The sequence below is a fragment of the Myotis nattereri genome, assembly GCF_964212035.1.
Source record: "Myotis nattereri genome assembly, chromosome: 8".
Taxonomy (NCBI): Eukaryota; Metazoa; Chordata; class Mammalia; order Chiroptera; family Vespertilionidae; genus Myotis; species Myotis nattereri.
This window is the reverse complement of record NC_138083.1, coordinates 82,065,236-82,087,475: the sequence shown is the minus strand read 5'-3', so window position 1 is coordinate 82,087,475 and position 22,240 is coordinate 82,065,236. Positions and strand designations below refer to the sequence as shown.

Genomic DNA, 22,240 nt, shown 5'->3' with positions numbered 1-22,240 from the left:
GGCTCAGTTGGTTGGGCGCTGTGTTCACTTGGGGGTTGCCGTGGTCAATTCCCCGTCAGGGCACATGGCTGGGTTGTGTGTTCTCACCCCGGAGGGGGCCTGTAGGAGGCATCCAATCAATGATTCTTTCTCATCATAGATGTTCTTATCTCTCTTTCCCTCTCCCTTCCTCTCTCTGAAATCAATTTTTTAAAAATCTTTTTAAAAATGTAACTTTCTATACTATTTAGGAACTGGTTAAGCCAAGAACTTCTCTTATCTCATTGAAGACAAATCCATTCTCACAAGAAAAAGATAATAAACTCCTCCTAAAAAATCCCTTGCAATCTCCAAGAAAAGTAACAATACAGAATAATGCTGGCTGACAGAAATTCTTTCTCCCTAATGCAGCTCTGTTAGCCTGAAAAGAAACAACCATCTTCTGCAAGTGAAATCCACGCATTGACAACACAGAGGCCGTCCTGCTGAGGAGCCGGGAGCAAGCTCAGCAATCAGGTGGCCTCGCCAGGCTGACCACAGCTTATCATGTGTAACTTGCATTGATTTTTCACAAGTCAAACAGCTTATCTGAGATTTCGGGGTTGACTTCGATTTTATGACCATGAATTCCATTTCCTTAAGGCTTTATTTGGTTTACAGAGCTTAACTTTTAATACTGTTAACACCATCTAGCCAACCAAACATAAAAAACATCAATAAATATCAATAATTAGCTCTAGTCTCAGTTCCTCTTTCTGCCGGAGCATTTTGGCTTTGTAAATACATTCCAGTCTTCATGCCAATGCCCCGCGAGGGTTTAACATTCCATAGCCGGAGCGTGTGGTCCCGATGCGTCTCTCACATGTTTAGGGATGTCCCTGAAGTCTAAGAGAAAACTGAAAAATGAGCTTAAGAACAGAGAGCTGGTGGGTTAGCAGGAAAGAGGTTACTAGTGAAAAACAACGATTTGCTGAGACTAGAAGCCAACTGGGGCAGTTAGTCAGAAATGACCGTGACCACCGTTGTGAATGAAGGTTGCTCTCACAGAGGGCTTTCCACCAACATTTTCTTGGCTTGTAGGTAGAAGATACGGTTTTCTTCAGGGTAAGTGACTTTACTGAGGGGCATCCTGTAGAAGTTGGGGTTTTTCGTGGTCAGCAAGAGGAACAGTAGTGTGGCCAAACAGAAGGGCCAGGTGGCAGATGGCAGTCCGACCTGAGGAGAAGAGACGAGCACGAGTTCCTTTGAGATCCTGTCGGAAAGCTAATCCACACATAGCACCACCTCTTACTCCATCCTCATTCTGCTGGGGATTTGCCATGGGGGTGGGGAGGGGATGTGTGTGTGTGTGTGTGTGTTGGTGGGGGGCGGGGTTGGAATTGCTCTGGACTCTGCTTATGCCCATGGAGATTAAGTCTGAGCTCAGGGCCTTTAGCAGTTGAAATGTCATCATCCATTCTTTCAGGGGGTCAGCTATATTTCCATCTTGTATATCTTTCCCTTGTTCTCAGACATTTAGACTGCTAACACCAGATGTGAAAAGACGATACTTGGCACAGAGATGACTCCTGGCAAATCCCCAATGGCTCCCGACCATTCCTCACATCCACAAGGCCCAGAGTAACCTCTCTCCCCCTTGACTTCCACCCAGACTAGGTCTTAGACTCTACTTGCTTTCCTTCTTTTTCACTCTGTCTCCCAAATAGACTCTAAGCTCCTTGAGGGTAAGTCTCTCTCCTGTGCTATCCATGGTGACTCATGAGATTCTGAGCATACACCACATGCCCTATGCAAGGACCCCATGGGTGTGATGGTACCCAAACCTGGCTGCACATCAGAATAATCTGGGAAGGGGGTTAAAAACACAGATGTCCAAACACCAGGTCGGATCCACTTTATCAGGAATGCCGAGGAACTGGGCCTAAGGGTCTGTGTTTTTGAAAATCTTCCTTCCTAGCTGACTCTGTTGTACAGCCCGTCCAATTCTGGTCTGTGGATTGATGTCTGTGGACCTTTGTTGGGATGGGAAGGGCCCTACAATGCTCTAATACACTGCCTGCCATGCCTGTAATGGCGCTTTGACATTCTACCAGAAAGATATTGTGTCTCGAGACAACCCTCCCAGATAAACTCTCTATTCTGCTGTTGAGAGGACTAGTTACTGTCTTGACCTATTAGCAGCCATGATCACATCCACATGGATGGAGCTATCAGAAACTGCTCTGCATCACCTGCAAGGGGGGTGAAGAGAGAAAGTCCAGGGCACTGGGAGGTGGGGGAGGAGGGTCCTGAAATAGTCATACTGGATTCCTCAGGGAAGGGGAAAAAGAAAATCAAAGGGCCAGATAGTGCTGAAAAGAAAGAGGAGAGAGTGGCAGGGGACCCTTAATGGGCAATGATTTTGCCTATTCATTAATTAATCTAGGACATGGGTCTAAATAAATCCTATTGATGACTGACTGGGGACTTAAAATAAGATAAGGGATATGAAAAATGATTGGCTTGATTAAAAAAAATTGAGTCTTTAGCTAATTATCTTTCCTCCCTTTCCTGCTTTCTCAACTACTACATAGTCCTGGCTTTCTGTTGCAGTAAAATATATTCTAAAGTCAACTTCCTGATACTCACAGTTAGAGTCTAAACTTGGTATTATGTTATACAACCTCAATTTCACTTCCTTAAACTAAGCAATCTGATATTCTTAACAAGCCTGGTGACTTTAATTTGGACCAAAATTTACCGTGATGCTGGAAGGTGAGGACAGACAGGTGCAAGGAAAGGGAAAGTGGTGGCTGTCCCAGTCATGGATCCTGCCCTGGGACACCACCCACATGGGCTCCAGGAGGGTTTCCATCTCACGGAAAGCTGACCAGTCATGCTGTCGATAAAGCAAACTCACCACAGCCATCAGATGTGACATGCTGGTTCCCAGGTAGGCAGTGAACAGGGCTACAGAAAAAGAAGAGAGAACAATGCTTGTTAGGCTTCATTTCATTGTGGGAAGGGCTCCCTGTGGTATAAATCCCTTGGAATGTAAACATCCACATTTTGCCAGCTAGCCCAGAACCCTGGTTGCAAGTATGTGTTTGGAGTCAGCAGCTCTGGGTTTGAATCCAGACTCCACCATTTGCACAACGGAGGTTATAGGAACATTCCTCTCACAGGGCTGGTGCAAGCATGGACGGAGGTAATGCTTGGGCTTAACACACAGTAGTGCTCAATAAAGGTATCTTTTCTGTGGTTACTATCTTGTTGCTGCTTTGCTGATACTTATGGAAAAATCCTTCCATAGCAAATAAACTTTCCTGTTATTTTATCCAGGCAGAGTAGAATGAATTAAAATGAAACTTATGAATGTTTCTTGAGGTAGTATGGTTTCTATACTGCATCTGGGATTCCCAAATTAAGTCAGTTACCAAAAAAAATCATGGTATTAAAAAAAGAAGAAGGTAGTAACTCAGAGATCAGCAGAAACTGAGTACAAATGTGGAACTCCTCCCCAGAATAACATTTTTCCAAATACCATTAAGGCTGGCATACAAGCCAATAAATAAATATGCTATTTTTAAATTTACTTTTGGTAAAGCATGAATGCTATTTTTAAATTTACTTTGAGTAAAGCATGAATCTTAGAGTAGGTAATCTGAGTGTATGTGTAACTTTCAATGTAAAACAGCAAAAACAAAGATCTCAACTAGCAAATCATTAATTCTTCAGTTTTGGCTGAAGAGGGGGCTCAGAGAGGTTCAGGAAAGCAGCCTGAGGAATGATTTGCACACACCCTTGGGCCACCAGCACCCACTGAGATATACTCACCACCTAGTCTTCCTGTCTGGTGAGAAATCACACCAGCTATCTTGGGGGGGGCGGGGGGCGGGACAGGAAATGGTGGGAGGAACTCTGTGTCCTCATTTCCATCCTTTTATCAATATTTTGTCTTTTTATCCTGGTATTTTTGTTCAACAGTATACCCAACTCTTTCACACCTGAATTGTCTCACGCTAGTGGGAAAGGGTTGTCGTTGGAACCAGTTTGGACTTCAAATCCAAGCTCTGCTGTTTGGTTTGTTGCACAACAAATCACCTAACTTCTCAGAATCTAGTTTCATAGTCTGTAACAAGGCAACTTGGAGGTGTATTTTACAAGGAGGTGGTGAATCTCAAATGAAATAGTGTATTTCCACAACAGCAGCTGCCAACTCACCCCTGTCATCACAGGACTGAGATATTGCTCTGAGCAGAAGGGTTGAAAGGATTTCTGTGCTTGGTTTCCATCATTTTATTCTCCCCCCCCCCCCATTTCATTCATTCATTCACTCATTCAACAAATATTCACTGTCCCTCAGTTAAGCACTAGGGACACTCTATCCTTGCTCTCTTGAGTACCAGCCCTTCAGACACATTTCCTGAGCACATGAGACATTATCACCATTTCTCTCCTTTTAATGCCTATTGCACTTCTAAGGCACAATCTTGGTGTTCAAGTCTTTTTTTTTTTAATTAAATCTTTATTGTTCAGATTATTACATTTGTTCCTCTTTTCTCCCCCCATAGCTCCCCTCCACCTGGTTCCCACCCCCCCCTCCACCCTCACCGCCCCCCACTGTCCTCATCCATAGGTGCACGATTTTTGTCCAGTCTCTTCCCGCATCCCCCACACCCCTTTCCCCCACCCCAAGAATAGTCAGTCCACTCCCTTTCTATGCCCCTGATTCTATTATAATCACCAGTTTATTCTGTTCATCAGATTATTTATTCACTTGATTCTTAGATTCACTTGTTGATAGATGTGTATTTGTTGTTCATAACTTGTATCTTTACCTTTTTCTTCTTCTTCCTCTTCTTAAAGGATACCTTTCAGCATTTCATATAATCCTGGTTTGGTGGTGATGAACTCCTTTAGCTTTTCCTTATCTGTGAAGCTCTTTATCTGACCTTCAATTCTGAATGATAGCTTTGCTGGGTAAAGTAATCTTGGTTGTAGGTTCTTGGCATTCATCACTTTGAATATTTCTTGCCACTCCCTTCTGGCCTGCAAAGTTTGTGTTCAAGTCTTATGTTGAACTTGGTGTTCTAAGTGATCTCCAATTCCAAGTTGCTTTTCTGTCAATAGTAAGTGTCAGACTATCTAATAGCAGCTGCCCATCAACTAAGACTTGCTGAGCTGGGCTGGGAAAGCCTTCATTAGAGGTAAGTTCTGCACATCACAGTTTGTAGCTGATGACCCTGAGAGTGTTCTGGATAGTCGAGGGAGAGGAAAGACCCTTGAGTGCTGAAGGGAAGACTAGATTTCCATTCTTCATAGACAATGTCCCTCCCAACAGACCACCATGTGTGAGTCCTACCATCATATCCTGGCCACGCAAAAGAGGTACAAAATGTGTTTACAGTTTGCATTGATAAAATAACAAAATTGAGGGATTCCCTGGTTTAGAGGCAGGGAAGGCAGCTTTGGCAGGCTCGATCAGAGTTTGCCAAGTCTTCTTTCCTGAAAAAGCCATATAGTAGGGCACCTCTGTCATAAATAACTGTTATTTATTTACCCTGGCTGACAAGGTTGAGTTTTCTTTGACAGCATCAGGGTGATGTGGGCAAGCTGAAACTTGCCATGACATTTTACATGTGATATTTGCTTGACAAGAGGGGCTGGAGGTCTGTCTCAAAACTTGATGTCTAAAAGGAAAAACACTGAGAGTACCCAGTATGATGAAACAGACACCTTTACACACTGTTGGTGGCAGAGGACATTGGTATGGCTTTTGTGGGATGAATTTGGCATCTATTAAAATTAAAATCGGCAGAGCTGGAATTTTGGCACCAGGGTGTGGGTTCTTAACTGATTCAATATACTGCCTTAACCTTTATGCTAAACTAGTAAAGAAAATCTGACCCACTCAAAGGAAGGTAGGCATGGCAGGCAGAATCAAGATCCCTAAAGATGTCTCCGTCCTAATCCCCAGAACCTGTGAGTATGTTACCTTACATGGCAAAGGGACTTTGCAGCCGTGACTAAGAAATCTTGATAGAGGAAGATTACCCGGGGTCATCCGAATGGACCCAATGTAATCACAGGGTCCTGATAAGAGGGAGGCAAAAAAGTTCTATTCAGAGAGTAGGATGAAGAATGATCACTGTCGGCTTCATACTCCACTGTATTGACAGAACTTTGTTTTGTTTTGTTCAATTAGCCAGTGTTACTTCTATACTAAAGAAAATAATGAAGCTATTCCTGCTTTGGGGAAATACATCCTCAAGCATCTTTGGTTTCACCTCTCTCCATAGTCTGTCAAGGCCTCATCCACAACCCTTTTGACCCAAACAGTTTCTGCTTGACCTTTAAGGATGGGCTCAGGCTGTCCCCATGCTGGCCCTGACTACCCTCTCCACCAACAGGAATTTCTCCTCCCAGTGTTTAGGACTTATGGAAAAGCCAGCTTCTCTAGGAGGTGCATCTCCATGATTCTAAACTGTAGTGTTCCTCTAAGAATCTTGCACTGTGGATGTTTCCTTGTTCTACTGTAAATGTCGTATGGGCTCCTGTGGGCTCTCTCTCTTACTCATCTGGCTTCTGCCCTTAACTGTAACTCTCTGTGATCAAGAACTACCTGGGATCTAAAGCGTCTAAATCCCCAGGTCTTATAAGTACTGTCGGGACTGCATCATGAGTGTTTAATATGTATTTGCTGCCAACACAGAAAAGTAAAGGTATGTACTCCAAATAAAGGTTTGAAACCTCAAACTAATCTCAGAAGAAAGATTCTAACCCCGCTAAGATCAGGTGGCCATATAATCTGTTAGAGCCTTCTCTTTTGCCCTAAGCTTCTGAACAAGTATGAGAGAATGAGCAAAAAGTTTTGAAAGGGTTATTAGGGGAAATAGCTGTGTGACTACAAAATGACATATAAGTGGCCACTTGAGTTTTCTTATCCTTGCTGCAGCGCCAGGAAATCAAAATTGAATGAGGCCTTGGAAAACCTTGGTCCCATCCCACCCCCTGCCCAATGCAGAAATTCATTCTAAATCCTGCCTAACACGAGGTCTGCCATTTTAGTAATGACTTAGACACCTTGGATTGCTTAATCTGGTGACAAACTGGCTCTAGACAAATATTCCCATTAGGTTTGAAGTAATTTCTGCACATTCCACTATCCTTGCACCCCTTTGTCCCCCAGGGAGTGTCATTCCCTTCAGTCTAGCACAGCCATTTTCAACTGCGTTGCTGTGGCACACTGGCTTGCTGCAAGAATGTTTAAAACATGCAACACCTGACTATTTAGTCAGGGACACTGACCTCTTTCCCTTTAGATTGTGAAATAAAAAAATAACAACAGCCAACACATCTGGTGTGAAGGAATCATAGTCATACCTATTTTTTGTCAGATCAGCAATAAATATATATTTTTTGGTGCGACACAGAATTTTAGTAATTACTTTGTGTGCCATGAGGTGAAAAAGGTTGAAAATCGCTGGTTCTAGCACATTTTCTTAAGTGCTTTTACTTGTATTGATTTAGGAATATCAGAAGCTATGGAAAACAAGCATCCCTCCCAATGGCCTGAGAAGTTCATTAGCTTTTCAAATCTAGATCACTGGAGTCTGTTTTCACCTAAGGCCTGGGCTTAACGTTTCAGGTTTTTAGCCAATGTGGGTGCTGGGTTTGCATTTACACTGCATTCCCCCGCCCCCATTGACTGGGTGTCCTTTGGCCTTAGTTCCCCAACAATCAAATGAGAAGGATGGTGGAGTGGAGCTCTCCAGAGCCCCGTCTAGCTCTGTGGGCTGAGTCTGGCTAGAATGCAGGGATCAGAAAGGGTTAATGCAGCAGCTCCCACAGTGTGGTCCCCAGAGCACCAGAGCCAGTTCCCACTTACACTTGGTTAGAAATGCAAACTCCTTCCTCCACCTCTAATAATGAGCGAGGGTCTGCTGGTGGGCCCAGAGGTCTGCATTTTAACAAGCCTGCCGGGTAGTTCTGATGCACATTCAAGCTTGAGAAGAGCTGGATGAAGGTGATCCTCAAAGGGCCGCACAAAATTCTACCTGAGTCACCAGGGGAAATGGCTCCGCATTTAGCTTGAGTTACTTCCGTTTCGTTTCTTGGGTCAAATGATTAGTGTGAAGAACACAGGACAAGTTGAGTTTCTGTGCCCCAATATACACATATGACAAAATGGAGAGTACCTTTCCACAGGCTCTCCTGTCTCAGTCACCACCTAGCTGGGCAGAGCCGACTCGAATACTCCCAGAAAGGGGATGCCACTCGCCCTGGTCACACACTTAGAGAGCACGGGTCCCAAACAAGAACCCCAGTTCTAATGTCTCGTGCAGTCCTTTTGTACTGTTTGTCCTGGATTTTGATCCCATAGTCACCAGCACCCCTCCCCCTAGATGCACGGATTACTCACCACAGGCGAGAGCCAGGAGGTGGGTTTGCCAGGTGAGCGCCATGAACATCCCTCCAATTGCAATGCAGGCCAGAGAGCTGTTGAAACCCCAAAGTCCAAAGTAGATGTTCTTGAATGGAGCCGAGAGGCTGAGCGCTGTTAGATAAGACAGGAGCAGTCAGAGCAGCGGACGGATGCAAGGCAGGGTGCCCTGGAAGGGGCCTCGGGTGGAGGCAGCAACTGACAGCTGTTGGTCCCTTAGGGCAGAGAAAGGTCTGGAGTACAGAAGGTGCCTGAACAACACCCGGGGCAGAGAAGGTGCTCTCCATGCTTGCTCACCTGCTGCTACCCCTATCGCCGACCCGATTGCAGCGTGCAGGCACATGAGTGGGGAGGAAAGCAGAATGGCGCACAGGAAAATGAGCCCCGTCCACAGATTGTCACAGCCGTATATCTGACCAACACCCACAGGCAGGGATTTCAGTAACTGCAAAAATAATTTAGGAAATAAGTCATTAAAATAACTGGACAGAAACCCATAGGACACCCACAAGCACATATGAAGTAATTTTAGATTTAACATATCTAATCTTTTGAGATAAGTGTCATTAATTTAAAAAATTCTCCCTCTCTCTTTACAGAAAAATCTCAGTCCTATTTCTGCTTTATTCCCAGAGATACACCAGCCTTTCCCTGGTGTACCCTTCCCTTCTCAGCACCCCCCTCCACCCCCTGCTCTCCTGCCTGCACAGACGCCTGGCCTTGGTAACTGTGGTGCTACTGACCCACTGTGAGGATCTCCCATGCCTCCCCACGAGGGTGGCAGGGACCACCACTTATACGTCTACTGCTTTCAACTGTCCATCCCTGCTGGGGCCAGTCCATCCATGCATCTCTACAGTCCATAGAAATATTATTGTTCCCATGCAATCTGGTGGTTAATGAAGTCAGGGGATCTTATCCACAATTCAGAAGCAGGTCTATACTATGAGTTCGATTCTACCCTAAGCCGGACCCTAAATTCTTCCCGCCCATGCTGGATTTTCATGTCTACACAAGATTACTTCCTGTTTCTTCTAGACCAGAGAACTGGACACAGGCACATCCAGCAGAACCAATCCGCAGGTAGCCAGGGGTGGAGAGGCGGGTGAGGTGGGAAATAAGCGCTGATGCTGAGGTGGCAGTTCAGAGGGAGGGGAAGGACAAGATCCCCACTTCCCCCCACCAGCACTGTCTGACAGAGCTTCGCATGGTCTTGGAATATTCTGTACCTTTGTTGTCCAATACGTGTGTCTATCGAGCACCTGAAATGTGGCTAGTGAGGCAAAGGAGCACAACTGTAATCTTACATTTTAATTAATTTTACATTTAGGTTAAAATACCCACATGGGGCTAACAGCTACTGTATTGGACAGTACTATTATAGGTCGATCAATGAATACTATAATTTTTAATGGGGAGTTATAATACGTTCCTTTTTATTTTCCTTCTGAGTTATTTCCAAATGCTCCCATTCATTTTCTGAGCAGGAAACTAAAGAACAGGCTACGTAAGCTTCTCACATGTTTTGATCACCCAGCACAGAGGACAGCAAAAGGTGTGTTATAACCTCACAGTGGGAAAGCCAGTTTTTTGCCCATGAGAAAAAGTAGGGTTTCTTTGGTTTTCTTTTGATTTCAAGTGTTCTCTTGCTTTTAAGAATCATGAAAACAAGGATATTTATTAAATGAACACCATTAGGAAGAGCTGGAACTTAATTTGGGTTAACCAGGTGTTTAAAAATGGTGTTCTCTCTATGCACATCTGTAAAGAGGTACATAGTATACAGCCTTCAGGGTGGTTCTCAAACTCTGGCCCACAGCACAAGTATTTGGGGGCTTGCTATACAGGTTCCCAGGCCCCACCCCCGGAGATTATTATTTAGGAAGTCTGAGATGGTGCTCATATTGGTACTTAAAAAACAACGATTCTGATGCCTACTGAAGCTTGAGGACCCAGAATTGCTGTACTTATTCTGTGAGATCGAACATAAGAAAAGGCAGAACAGAGAGGTTCTGTGGTGGGTAGAACAGTAAGCAGCCGGTCCTTTTGGCAGGTCATGGAGGGCTTAGCCCCAGGTGGAGGTCCCTGCATCAGTGGCTAGCCCCCATCTCACCCATCCAAACAAGGGCCAAGTTTGCAACAGAAGGTGTGATTTCCAATGGAGCTATGTTCTGGAATTAGCACTGCAGATCTTAGGGAAAGTTAGCTTTGACCAAATAGTCATTTAAAAAGACCCCTAAAGCCCAAAGCTTTGGAGAAGAACAAATGCTTTAGCAGCAAAATGAAGACAGGAAGTACCCCCCCCCCAACCAACTGAGTCTCCATAAGGCTCTGATGCCCATGGACGAGTAACCAGGAGGACGCTGGCTGTCTTCCAGAGCCAGGGGGAATGTGAAGAGATCGTGTATCTTACCTTCAGGCCATCGAGGTCGGACCAGGTGACATTGGGAACCGAGGTTATGGGTGAGAACAATTTTCCTGGGAAGAACAGATTGTAATGTCCGGTGGCCGAAAGGTACATGGTCAATGCCATGTTGAAGGGCAGGGTGAAGACAGGGAGGTCCCATTTGCCGAACACGGAGTTCAACCCACTTGAGAAAATTGGACTAAAAACAACAACAGAAGAGAATGGAAGAATATGCGTGTGGCAGCCAATGTTGACAAACCGAATCTCTCTGCGCGGGATGGCTTTTGAATATGCCCCTAAAGTGCTGCATTGGAAAACCGTCCACAGAAAAAACAAACAAAAAATCCAGACACACTTGAGATAAATCCTGTCATAGAGAGAATAATTCTTACATAGAGTAAAAAAAAAAAAAATCAACTCATAGTTTCTTTGGCTTTTGAAAAATTACATCTGGGTTGCTTACAGTGAGCCATAAACCTCTAGGTTTCAAAAACATTTTTCTAGTATTTAAGACATAGGAAATAAAATATTACTTCCATAGGTAAAGCCACATGTGTGACCCACTCGATCACATGCCCTTCCCTCCCCCTCAGAGGTGACCACGATCTTGAACTTGTCTATATCTATACAAGTCTTTGGTGTATGTATTTTTTTAAAAGATAAACAATTATCCAAGGGAGGATGCAGGTGATGTGGGCTGGATGAAGAAGGTCTTAAACTCAGAGGGACAGAGTTTTAGGTCAGTGCTGGCGAACCTATGACACGCATGTCAGAGGTGACATGCGAACTCATTTTTTGGGTTGATTTTTCTTGGTTAAATGGCATTTAAATATATAAAATAAATATCAAAAATATACATCTTTGTTTTACTATGGTTGCAAATATCAAAAAATTTCTATATGTGACACGGCACCAGAGTTAAGTTAGGGTTTTTCAAAATGCTGACACGCTGAGCTCAAAAGGTTCACCATCACTGCTTTAGGTCCTTGAGCAGGTGAACTGTGTGACCTTGGGCAAGGCACTGCTTGCTCCTCAGGGCCCTTGACTGTAAACTGGGGGTGGAATTAGTTGGTCTCTGGGACTCTTTTGCACACTCACTTCTTGACTTACTCAGAGGGCCATCCCTTTAAGATCAGAACTTCGGATTTCATGGGTTTTGGGAGGGGGTGTGGTGAGCACCCACAAGCAATGACTCTTGCCCTTGAACCTGTTCCCCAGAGTAGGTTGGGAGTTACCTCCTGGGCAGGTGGGCTTTGCTGCCAGGTTCTCCTCCACACCCTGCAGGCGCAGCCTGGGGGGGGGGGGTGGGGGTGGCTCTCCTGCAGACTCTGTTCAAGGCGGGCTTTACTTCTCATTTGTGTGGATATTAGTATTTTATATTCTAAATATGCTACAGTAAGAAGGAAATGTTTGCTTCCAAAAAATAAAAAAGATTTGTGACACTGTCAGCATGGAAACTAATTTGAAGAATTCAGGCTTTTTTTTTTTTTTTTTCTTTTAAGGAACTGAATTCAGTAAGTAACTTTTTCCTCATTCCACCATGATGCTGACACCATCCTCAATAAAGATTTTTTTTTGAAGGAAGTGGGGCAGGTGGGTAAGGGGAATTCATAGAGGCACGGTGGTTCTCAAAGTGGGATCCCTGGATTGGCCATATCAGCATTATCGGGGAACTTGTTAGAAATGCAAATTCTCTGCCCGCCCAGGTGAGCATTGATCCATGAACCAGGAGATTGAGGTTTGATTCCTGGTCAGGGCACATGCTGGGGTTTCAGGCTTGACCCCCAGTAGGCAGGGTGCAGGAGGCAGCTGATCGATGATCCTCTCTCAGCATTGATGTTTCTCTCTCTCTCTCTCTCTCTCTCTCTCTCTCTCTCTCTCTCTCTCTCTCATCAGTAAAACCATATTAAAAAAAGAAAAGAAAATGCAAATTCTCAGGCCCCATCCAAGTTGAACCGATTCAGGACCTCTGGGGATGGGAGCCGCAATCTGTGTTTCAACAGGCCCTGCAGGGGATTCCGATCGTGTGCAGGTTGAGGACCACTGATGCAGCCAAAGGCTCTCAACTTTGGTTGTACTTTATATTTTTTAAAAAATATATTTTTATTGATTTAAGAGAAGAAGGGAGAGGCAGAGAGAGATAGAAACATCAATGATGAGAGAGAATCATTGATCGGCTGCCTCCTGCATACCCCCTAATGGGCATTGAGCCAGCAACCCAGCATGTGTCCTTGACCGGAATCAAACCCAGGACCCTTCAGTCCACAGGCTGACGCTCCATCCACTGAGCCAAACCGGCTAGGGCAACATTGATTGTACTTTAGAAACTTCTGGGGCTTTTAAAACTTCCAATTGCCCAGGCAACAACCCCAATCAAGACTGATTACATCAGAATATTGGGGAAAGGGGAGAGGTGGTATGAAGGGCCATATGTACCAGTATGTTTTTATGTTTCCTTTTCCCAATAGACACAATCCGAATCTAAATTTTTAAAAATGATTTCTCTAGAAGTTGCATTATATACATAACATGAAATTTATTACGTAACCATTTTAAAGTGTGCACTTATAGAGCACTAAGTACACTCACATTGTTGTACAACCAGCACCACCATCCAGTCTCAGAACATTTTTCATCTTGCAAAACAGAAGCCCTGTACCCATTAGCAGTAATTCCCCATTCCCACCCCCTCCCCTATAATTTGTTATAAAAGCATTTCAAAGACCAGTTATAACTTACCAAGTCATGGACATCACAGAGACAGGGAATAGCAGCCACCAGAAGTAGTCTCCCTTGTCTGAAAAGACGGCCATAAGTATCCCCACGAGGGTGGCGTTGTAGCCGTGCAGTCCGGCTGCGATTGCTGACCTGCGGGCGAGAGGCACAGCGTGGACATTTTCCGGGTGGACACTGGCTGGGCTTGCACTAGTGACACTTGTAAAGTCCAGGTCATATTCACATTAGAAAATGAGATTATATTTAGAAATCTATTTCCAAGTCTATAGAAGCCAAATACTACTGAAAATGTGAAAAAAATACAAATGTACACTTAGAACAGCCCCCTACAGAGGCATCAGAGCTAACGATGCGCCAAACCAGTTCTGTTTCCTTTAGCCTTTCCTTCGGGAAGTTATTATTTCTTTGAAATCATTAAGGGCCTCTGACTTGAATAAAGCTTTTAGATGAAACTGTGTTTGAAATCTGATTTTCTTGGTCAGGTGTAAGATTCTTGAAATGAAAATTCACTTTCACAGTGTCTTTGACTTTACAATTTAACATACATTTTATCTTCCCGTGCTTCCATTTTTGTTGTCTCCAAACAAAGATTTCTAAGTTAGTACAAAGAAAGACAATTACTTTTCTTTTACTTGGCAAAGTATTCCATTTGATTTGGTGCATATTTAGCACCTGATTTTTTCTTGGGGCCCTTTTTGCTTCTGAGCATTTAACCCCACTTCCTGTTTGTTCTTCCATTCCAGACCCCGTATTCCATTCCCCCCCTTACTGTTATCACCTCTCACGGAAATGGCCGCGTAGAGACCTATGGTGATATTGTCCTATAGTCGAAAAAGGGGCCACACGCTAAACCTGACAAGCTTAGGGGAGGCCTGTCTGGGGGAGGGAGGGATGCCTCCAAACTCAGAGACCTCAAGTAAACTCATAGGATGGTCTGAAATGAAACCTTTCTAACTAAAAGCAGTTGCAAGGCAGGTGGTCATGCCCTAGGGTGGTGTTCTTCTCTAACAAAAGTCAATCTTTACCTTTACTGAGCCTGTCTATTGTCTTTTTGCATCTGCAATAACATACCCCTGGAATGTCAGGGTAATTTTCTTTTTCCAGACCCCTCAGGGTGCAAACACTGCACCAAAGCAGAGACCTCAAATCCCCTCATTGTTATTATCATGTTATCCTATACCCACCTAAGTAAAAGAAGTATGTATCTTTAAAAAAACATTGTATTCCTTTTACTTTTTACCCAACCCCAGAGATTTCCCCGCCTCTCTTTTCCCCCTCCCTAATCTATCACCAATGGATTTCATGTAACCCCCTTAGGTCTTCCCCTTTGATTCTAATGTAGAAAATAAGTGGTAAAATTTCTGGAGCATTTTTCTCAATCCCTTGAGATTGTGTTTCCTGGTAATTGTGGCCAGTTTGGCTCAAATAAAAATTCTTACAGGTTTGGACATTTCTTACATTGACTGTTGGCCCTGCTTGTCATGAGATTTAGCAGATTCTAAGGGAATATGTTCTTTTAAATTTGAATTTATTGGTGTTACATTGGTTAATAAAATTATATAGGTTTAAGGTGTACAGTTCTATAATACATCATCTGCATATTGTGCATTCACCACCCAAGTCATGCCATTTCCATCACCATTTACCCCCCCTTTACCGTCTCCTGACTCCTCTCACCCTCATTTTCCTCTGGTAATGACCATACTGTTGTCTATGAGGTGTTTTTTTCTTAATCCCTTCACCTTTTTTTACTTAGTCTCCCCCCCCCCCCCACACTTCTCCCCTTGGATAGTCTGTTTCTATTTTGTTACTTAGTTTGTTCTCTCCTTAGATTCCACATATAAGCAAAATTACATGGCACCTGTCCCCATCTGACTGACCCACCCCACCCAGCACAATGCTCTCCAGGTCCATTTGTGCATCTGCAAAAGGCCAGATTTCCTTCCCTTCCATAGTAAAGCAGCGTTCCGTGGTGTAAATGCACCACAGCTTTTTTATCCACTCATCTACTGATGGGCACTTGGTAACCTCGCTTCCTCTCCTGGTCAAAATGGTTCCCATGTTATACCTGGGAACTCGAAGCCATTGGCAACACCTGGCACCATGAAGGGCCCGGCATTCAAGGTTGAATGAGCCACAGGTGTGAAGATCATGGAGTGAGTGGGTGAGATCAAATGCGGGGCCCCAGGGGGAGTTGACACAGCCAGTGAGCCATACTCCCAGGTGGCAGAGGATCCCGTGAGAGCTCCTTGGCTTGTTGGTAACTGGAGCAGGAGGCACCCATGATCAGCAAGATGATGTCATGCTGAGTGAGAGCATTAGAAGAAGGACTCCCTGTTTAAACGTCCTTTGTCTACCTTTAATAATCCACCAGGCCATGTGGGAGGTGATGCACTTTGTATTGATTTAACCCAGGAAGTGAAAACGCCCTTCACAATTGGGACTAAACATGATGACACTGGAGAACTAATGCAAAGACGTATCCTCTCAAGAACTGACTTTCAGAATTAATGCTTTAGTTTGGTCAACAAATTTAATGGCAATGTCTACAAGTTGTGGAACACCCTGGTTAAAGCAGCAAGAATATGTATATTCACTTAAAACAGAGGGTTGCTGTTTTAATGCTGTCCTTTGAGGACCGGGATGAAGAAAAGAGATTTGTAAACTAGCACGTGTGAATATTCCTGGTCTTCTAAAATACACCTGATAAGGAAAATGGGTCAGTGAGCGAAGCAATGAAGGAACCTTTGCTATGGCACAGTCCGAGACCACACCTCCAAAGTGGAAAGACCATTTCTTGACATGCATTGGGAAAGGGTTTAACCTAAGATACTAAATCACCTTCTACAGATAACAAATCAGGCTCCTTGGAGCTGATGCAAAAGTGGAGCATTTGCTGACTCTCTCCCCAAGAATCTTCTTAGGCAATGCACAGTAAGAGCAATAAGAGCTTAGCTGTGTAATGACAACCCACAGGGGATTATGCATTGACCTTGAACACTGGGAAGACCTGCAGCCTCCCTGGAGAAACGGGTTGGTCAGGAGTGTTCTACACCCCTGATGGGTGTCAGCTCATCCCTTCTCCTTCTTCCTTCTCCTTCTCCTTCTCCTTCTCCTTCTCCTTCTCCTTCATCTTCAACATTTTAATCACATTTAATTCAGTAGTTCTATTGTAAAATGATACTAAGACTGTCAGAGAAGTGTGACCACCTACCAATGTATTTTCAAATAGGATGATTTCCTTATGTTTATTACTTTTAAAAATGCCATAAAACATTTTAACCACTTGACAGAACACTTTGTAAAGTGGATGCTCTTTCTAACCTAGCACATAGTTCAGAAGATATCCTAACACTACAGTCAGAACTTGCTGACTTGAAATTTGTGGTTATTCATCTCTCTGGATTACAGGGGTGGGCAAACTTTTTGACTCGAGGGCCACAATGGGTTCTTAAACTGGACCGGAGGGCCGGAACAAAAGCATGGATGGAGTGTTTGTGTGAACTAATATAAATTCAAAGTAAACATCATTACATAAAAGGGTACGGTCTTTTTTTTTTTTTAGTTTTATTCATTTCAAATGGGCCGGATCCAGCCCGCGGGCCGTAGTTTGCCCACGGCTGCTCTAGAATCTCAGCAGAATGAATTTACTGAACAAATCATGGACTAAAGATATAAAGGGGATTATTAAGCCAATAAGGTTTTCATGCATTTTTGCCCAAACAAAAAAAAATGTTGATGATAAATATTGATCGATTATTAAAGAAGATCCCTTTAGAATCTCTCCTGGGATTTACTTGTAGCTTAGTTCTGGTTACCATGTACTGCTATGAGAATCTGGCATTGTTCAGACTGGCTGCTTATTCAGGTGCCATGAATAAAAGCAAATATAAAGAGTTCTGTGGAATAAAGGTTGTTTCTCCTGGGAGGAGTGGGGCTTTATTAGGGCTACTCCTGTGTCCTCAGAAGTGAGAAGAGTGGCTTGGATGGGTGCACCTACCTGTCCTGACTGAGCATCAGGGCTGTCAGGGTGGAGACCGCGGTTCCTATAAAGCCATTGAGAGCCCACCAGGGGTTCTGGACCAGGAGTCCCACCAGAATCAGGATTCCACTGATGGGGTTGTTGACAAGCGCCACCTGGGATAGGCCCCGCAGAATCCAGTCAAAGAACTGGAGCACTTGGGGTTTGTCTGCAAAAGATGACAAGGGCAGAGCTAAGAAAGCAGTGAGGAGCCCCAAGTTTAGGGCCCTCTTGAGCAAAATCATCAAAAGCCCCTCTGATGAAGGTGAAACATTTTTTAAATATTCTTTGAACAATTTTCTCTTTAGTGGCACCCAGATCCTTAAGCATCCAATTTCTTTATGCTCAACCCACGCTGCCCCTAGTAGAATTGCAGCTCCGGAAAGTGTCAAATGCACTTCTTCATCATGCGTAGAGCTACAGACTTTTAAGCCAAAGGACTGAATTACCAACAGTAAAATATTAGATTTTAGGTACTGAAACAATAAAATGGAGCCAGTTGTCTTCCTCTGATAGGAGCAAGATCCTGCCCTGACCACTATCTCCATTAAAAAAAAAGTTTGAAGAGGCTTGCAGGTTAAAAGATAAAAAGTTTAAAAATGGGGAGGAAATAACTAGAAAGTAGGTGCATACAGTCAAACCTTGGTTCTCGAACTTAATTCATTCTGGAAGGCTATTCATGAAGTGATTTGTTTGAAAATGGAATCATTTTTTCCCAGTAGAAATAATGTAAATTGAATTAATCCATTCCAGACCCCCAAATGATTTACTGTTTTAACCTTTCTTATATACAGTACATGTCTAATGTACTGTTTAATCTATAAACAAACACTTCTTAAATGTATCGAATCATCCCCTTCTAGCCTGAAAGGAATCACTTCCAGCACTCGGTCCAGCTCCCGGTGGTGTCTTTCAGATCTTTGCTTGTTCACTTACCACTGCCTCTGAAATGCTGTCACTGGCTAAGTGCTTGTCATTTATCCAAATCAACAACAGTTTTTCTGCCTCTTCAACTGCCTGTGATCATTGTTTCTTTCACACCCTTAGCAGCATTAGCACTCTTGATGGCCTCTTCATGTTTTAAAACTGTGCTAATGATTGATTTTCACCAGCAACAAAAGCATTCTCTCCTTTGTTTGTTGCCTGAGAGATGCTTTTTGTCACGCTGAGATATCAGCATGAAAGGGTTGTCAGGCCCCAAACCGAAGCTTGGTTCTACGACAATCCAACCGAGACATTTTTTTTTCTCCTGTACAACTTGGTGGAGACTGAGATTCGGAAACTGAGGTTTGACTGTATAACTAAAGATACGAGTAGAAGCATCAGCAATTTCTTCCAAATCCATTTCTCGTATCTCTTCAAGGGATGGAAGCAAAAATACCTTTAAGCCAGCTGGCAAATTCTTTCATGTCACCGGTGACATAGCCAAGAGCCTTGGGAAGGCGCCTTCTCCTTCGACGCGGTGAGGTCAGGTTTTCACCCCGGTCCACCTTAACCATGGTGGGGCTGTCCTCCATGGCTATCTCTTCCCCTGGCCCCTTGAGGAAAGAGCAGAGCTCGTAAACACCGCGTGCAGGCTTCTCCAGGCTGGTCAGCATAGGGCCTGGTCACAGTAGCCACAGAGGATGAGTTTAAATGCATTATTTCATCTGGACCATGACATTTCATGATATGAAGAAATCACCATTTTCTTCTTGAAATATCATCATGGAGATGATTGCCCAAACCCAAATTCCATCCTACTTTCGTGATTACTGTCTTTGATGCTATCATGAGAAGGTTCTTGTCTTTATTTTCATAAGGTTCGGCTCCTAATTCAACAAACATTTACTGAGTGCTTATATCCTGCACTCAAAGATCTCATTCAGCCTAGTGGAAAAGGCTGGAAAACAGTTAATTTCAACATAACGAAGCACATAGTAATGTAGAAAGAGTTAACGTCACATGCTTAAGCTTCATGCTGTCAATTAAAGGAGCCAGTCATCAGATTACAAAATGGTGCTCACTGATGCAGACCAATCAGCTGATTTCTAAGACCAACAGCCTTTTAAAATTAAAACTTAATTTTATGGAAAAGGCTTTATGTTTAAAAGTTTGAAGATAAGAAAAATTTTAAAAGCAGTTTGTGTGTGTTAACGCTGCCTAAGAAACCCCAGCACACACATTCTTAAAATTCAAAGATTACTTGAATATGCCCAGCTGGAGTGGCTCAGTGGTTGAGCATCAACCTATGAACCAGGAGGTCAGGTTCGATTACTGGTGAGGGCACATGCCCGGGTTGCAGGCTGGGTCCCTGGTGGAGGGTGTGCAGAAGGCAGCTGATCAATGATTCTCTCATCATTGATGTTTCTATCTCCCTCTCCCTTTCTTTCTGAAATCAACAATATATATATAGGTTATGTCTTCACATCAGGCAACCACTTCAGATATTCCTCCTCATTTTTGGAATTTGTTATTTAAATGTTTTAAAACAGGCAAGAGTAACATTACACAAAGGTATAGAACATAGGAAAAGTGGGAGTGGACCACGCTGTTGAAAACCAAAGAGTTGTAATGTAAGACCTGTACAATAGAAGGATGTCCAGGGTGTAATTATAGTAATTACACCCTGGACAGAAAAATAACAACAACATAGCCATGGCTTGTGTTCACTTGAGATTCTTCCCTCCCCATGATTAGTGTGAATGGGAAAGCACCAGCATCACCAGAATATGGTACTCTGCAGACAGAACTGGTTTCATGGTAGACACAAGAGAATACCAGTGATGCCATCTCAGAGGTAGGCAAAGGGAGAAGACAATGGCACAACCACCTGGAGCATGCAAGAAAGGCCAAGAGCACAACCAGGTTAGTGTGAAGTAGGTGGACACCAAAACCAGAAGGCATAACTGTGGAATGCTGAAGCCACAGGCACATAGGACACGACCACAGAAATACCAAAGCCCGTGTAGATAAACCAGCTCACCTTCTACCTGTGGCCAGGCTGTGGATAAGGGGTTCTCATGGGTATTTTTGGCCCCTTCATTGTTCCATTTACCATGGCCAACAAAGAGCTATTAACAGACAGAAAAGTTATGCTTTGTTTTCCTTCAATCCCGACTCTAGTTTTGCCTTTTATTAACCCTAATATGGAAATCAATGTGGGTAACTGACTTTTTATTACATAACTATTGTACTTTCATTGTGTTATTTCACTGTTTAACCATCCTGCTTTCAAACAATGGTGAACCATTAATCGTAACACAAAGTAGAAGGTATTTATGGAACACATTCTAGATTAAGCTATTTTGTTTTGACAAAATAGTGTTAGATTCTTGCATTTGTGAGACATCCAATGAACCTTTGCATTAAGAATCTCTTCAATTGAAAACTGCTGGAGGTTAGGAGCCAAAATAAAGTCTGTATGGAGCTCTCTGACCCCAGAGTTAAACATGTAAAACTGAATTAGTAAGCAATTATAAAAAATTGTCTTTTATTTCATAGTCTAAGTGATGGCTACCACTTATTTTCAGATATCTCCCTCTCTAAATCTCATTATTGAAAATATTGCTTGGTAAGCCCTTCCTCAGCTACAGTGACTCGTTTTAAAAGCCAGGCCAACTTATTGGAGGCACCAGGCTTCTGCCCGGGCAGCCACAAAAGGCTCAGATACAACCGCCCCGAGTTTCTCACATCAGCATGGAAGGAAACCAGTAGAGGGGCATTTTCCGTCGAGTACAGAAATGAGTGGGAACATATGGGTTATTCTGGGGTGAACAAATTCATGTTCTCAAAATTTCCAGCCTACATTTATTTGTTTTAGAAGGCTTGGACTACACCATCGCCGCAGAGATGTTGGAGATACAGATACGAAACTTGATAGCATAACTGGCCCGACGTGATCGGGAACCTGAAGGGCCTGAGTGCCCTGCGGAGCCACCCAAAGGTAAATAAAGACTGAATTTTCATCTCAATCCGCAGCCCGCCGTCAAGAAGGCTTATTGCCACTGTCTCTCCAGGGTCCACGCCTGGGGTGCGTGGTAGGGCCTCCAAGCCTCCGACACAGGAGTCTTCTCCTGAGGTGAGCAGACAGCTGCTGCTGATTCGGAGCCAAAGGAACCATTTGTTCGGAACTACGAGAAGCTGCTGGAGACCCTGGGAGCCCTGACTTCTTGCTCTGGAACTCAGGCATGAGCACTGGTTATGAGAAGCCAGTAGCTTAAAGGCTGCAGTTCATCCTACAATTTTATCACCCTAGACCAGCGGTTCTCAACCTGTGGGTCGCGACCCCTTTGGGGGTCGAACAACCCTTTCACAGGGGTCGCCTAAGACCATCAGAAAACACATATATAATTACATATTGTTTTTGTGATTAATCACTGTGCTTTAATTATGTTCAATCTGTAACAATGAAATTGGGGGACACCACCACATTAGGAACTGTATGAAAGGGTCGCGGCATTAGGAAGGTTGAGAACCACTGCCCTAGACTCTGTCTATTTGGGAACTTTAAGAATCCACACAGCCTAACTGCAAAGGCGATGGGAGACAATGGAGCAAGGATCATCCACGGATGCTCAAACTTCTCAAATCTAACTAAGTCGGCCATTAACCTTTAACAGAAGGCAGGACAAGAAAATGCAAGCAAGAAACCCTAATAAAATAGAAGCAGGATAAAAACCCCAGGCTAGTT

General features: G+C 43.7%; 1 protein-coding gene across 1 annotated transcript; it reads right to left on the bottom strand.

Annotated features, from left to right (window-relative positions):
* Positions 1-608: 608 nt before the first annotated feature.
* Positions 609-19,091, bottom strand: SLC14A1 (solute carrier family 14 member 1 (Kidd blood group)). Its single transcript, XM_081096512.1, has 8 exons — positions 18,950-19,091; positions 17,548-17,737; positions 13,551-13,679; positions 10,818-11,010; positions 8,702-8,849; positions 8,384-8,518; positions 2,879-2,928; positions 609-1,194 (listed from the first exon to the last, which is right to left on the bottom strand). The coding sequence occupies exons 1-8, from the start codon at positions 19,083-19,085 to the stop codon at positions 1,021-1,023; spliced, it is 1,155 nt and encodes a 384-aa protein (XP_080952638.1). The 5' UTR covers positions 19,086-19,091; the 3' UTR covers positions 609-1,020.
* Positions 19,092-22,240: the final 3,149 nt, after the last annotated feature.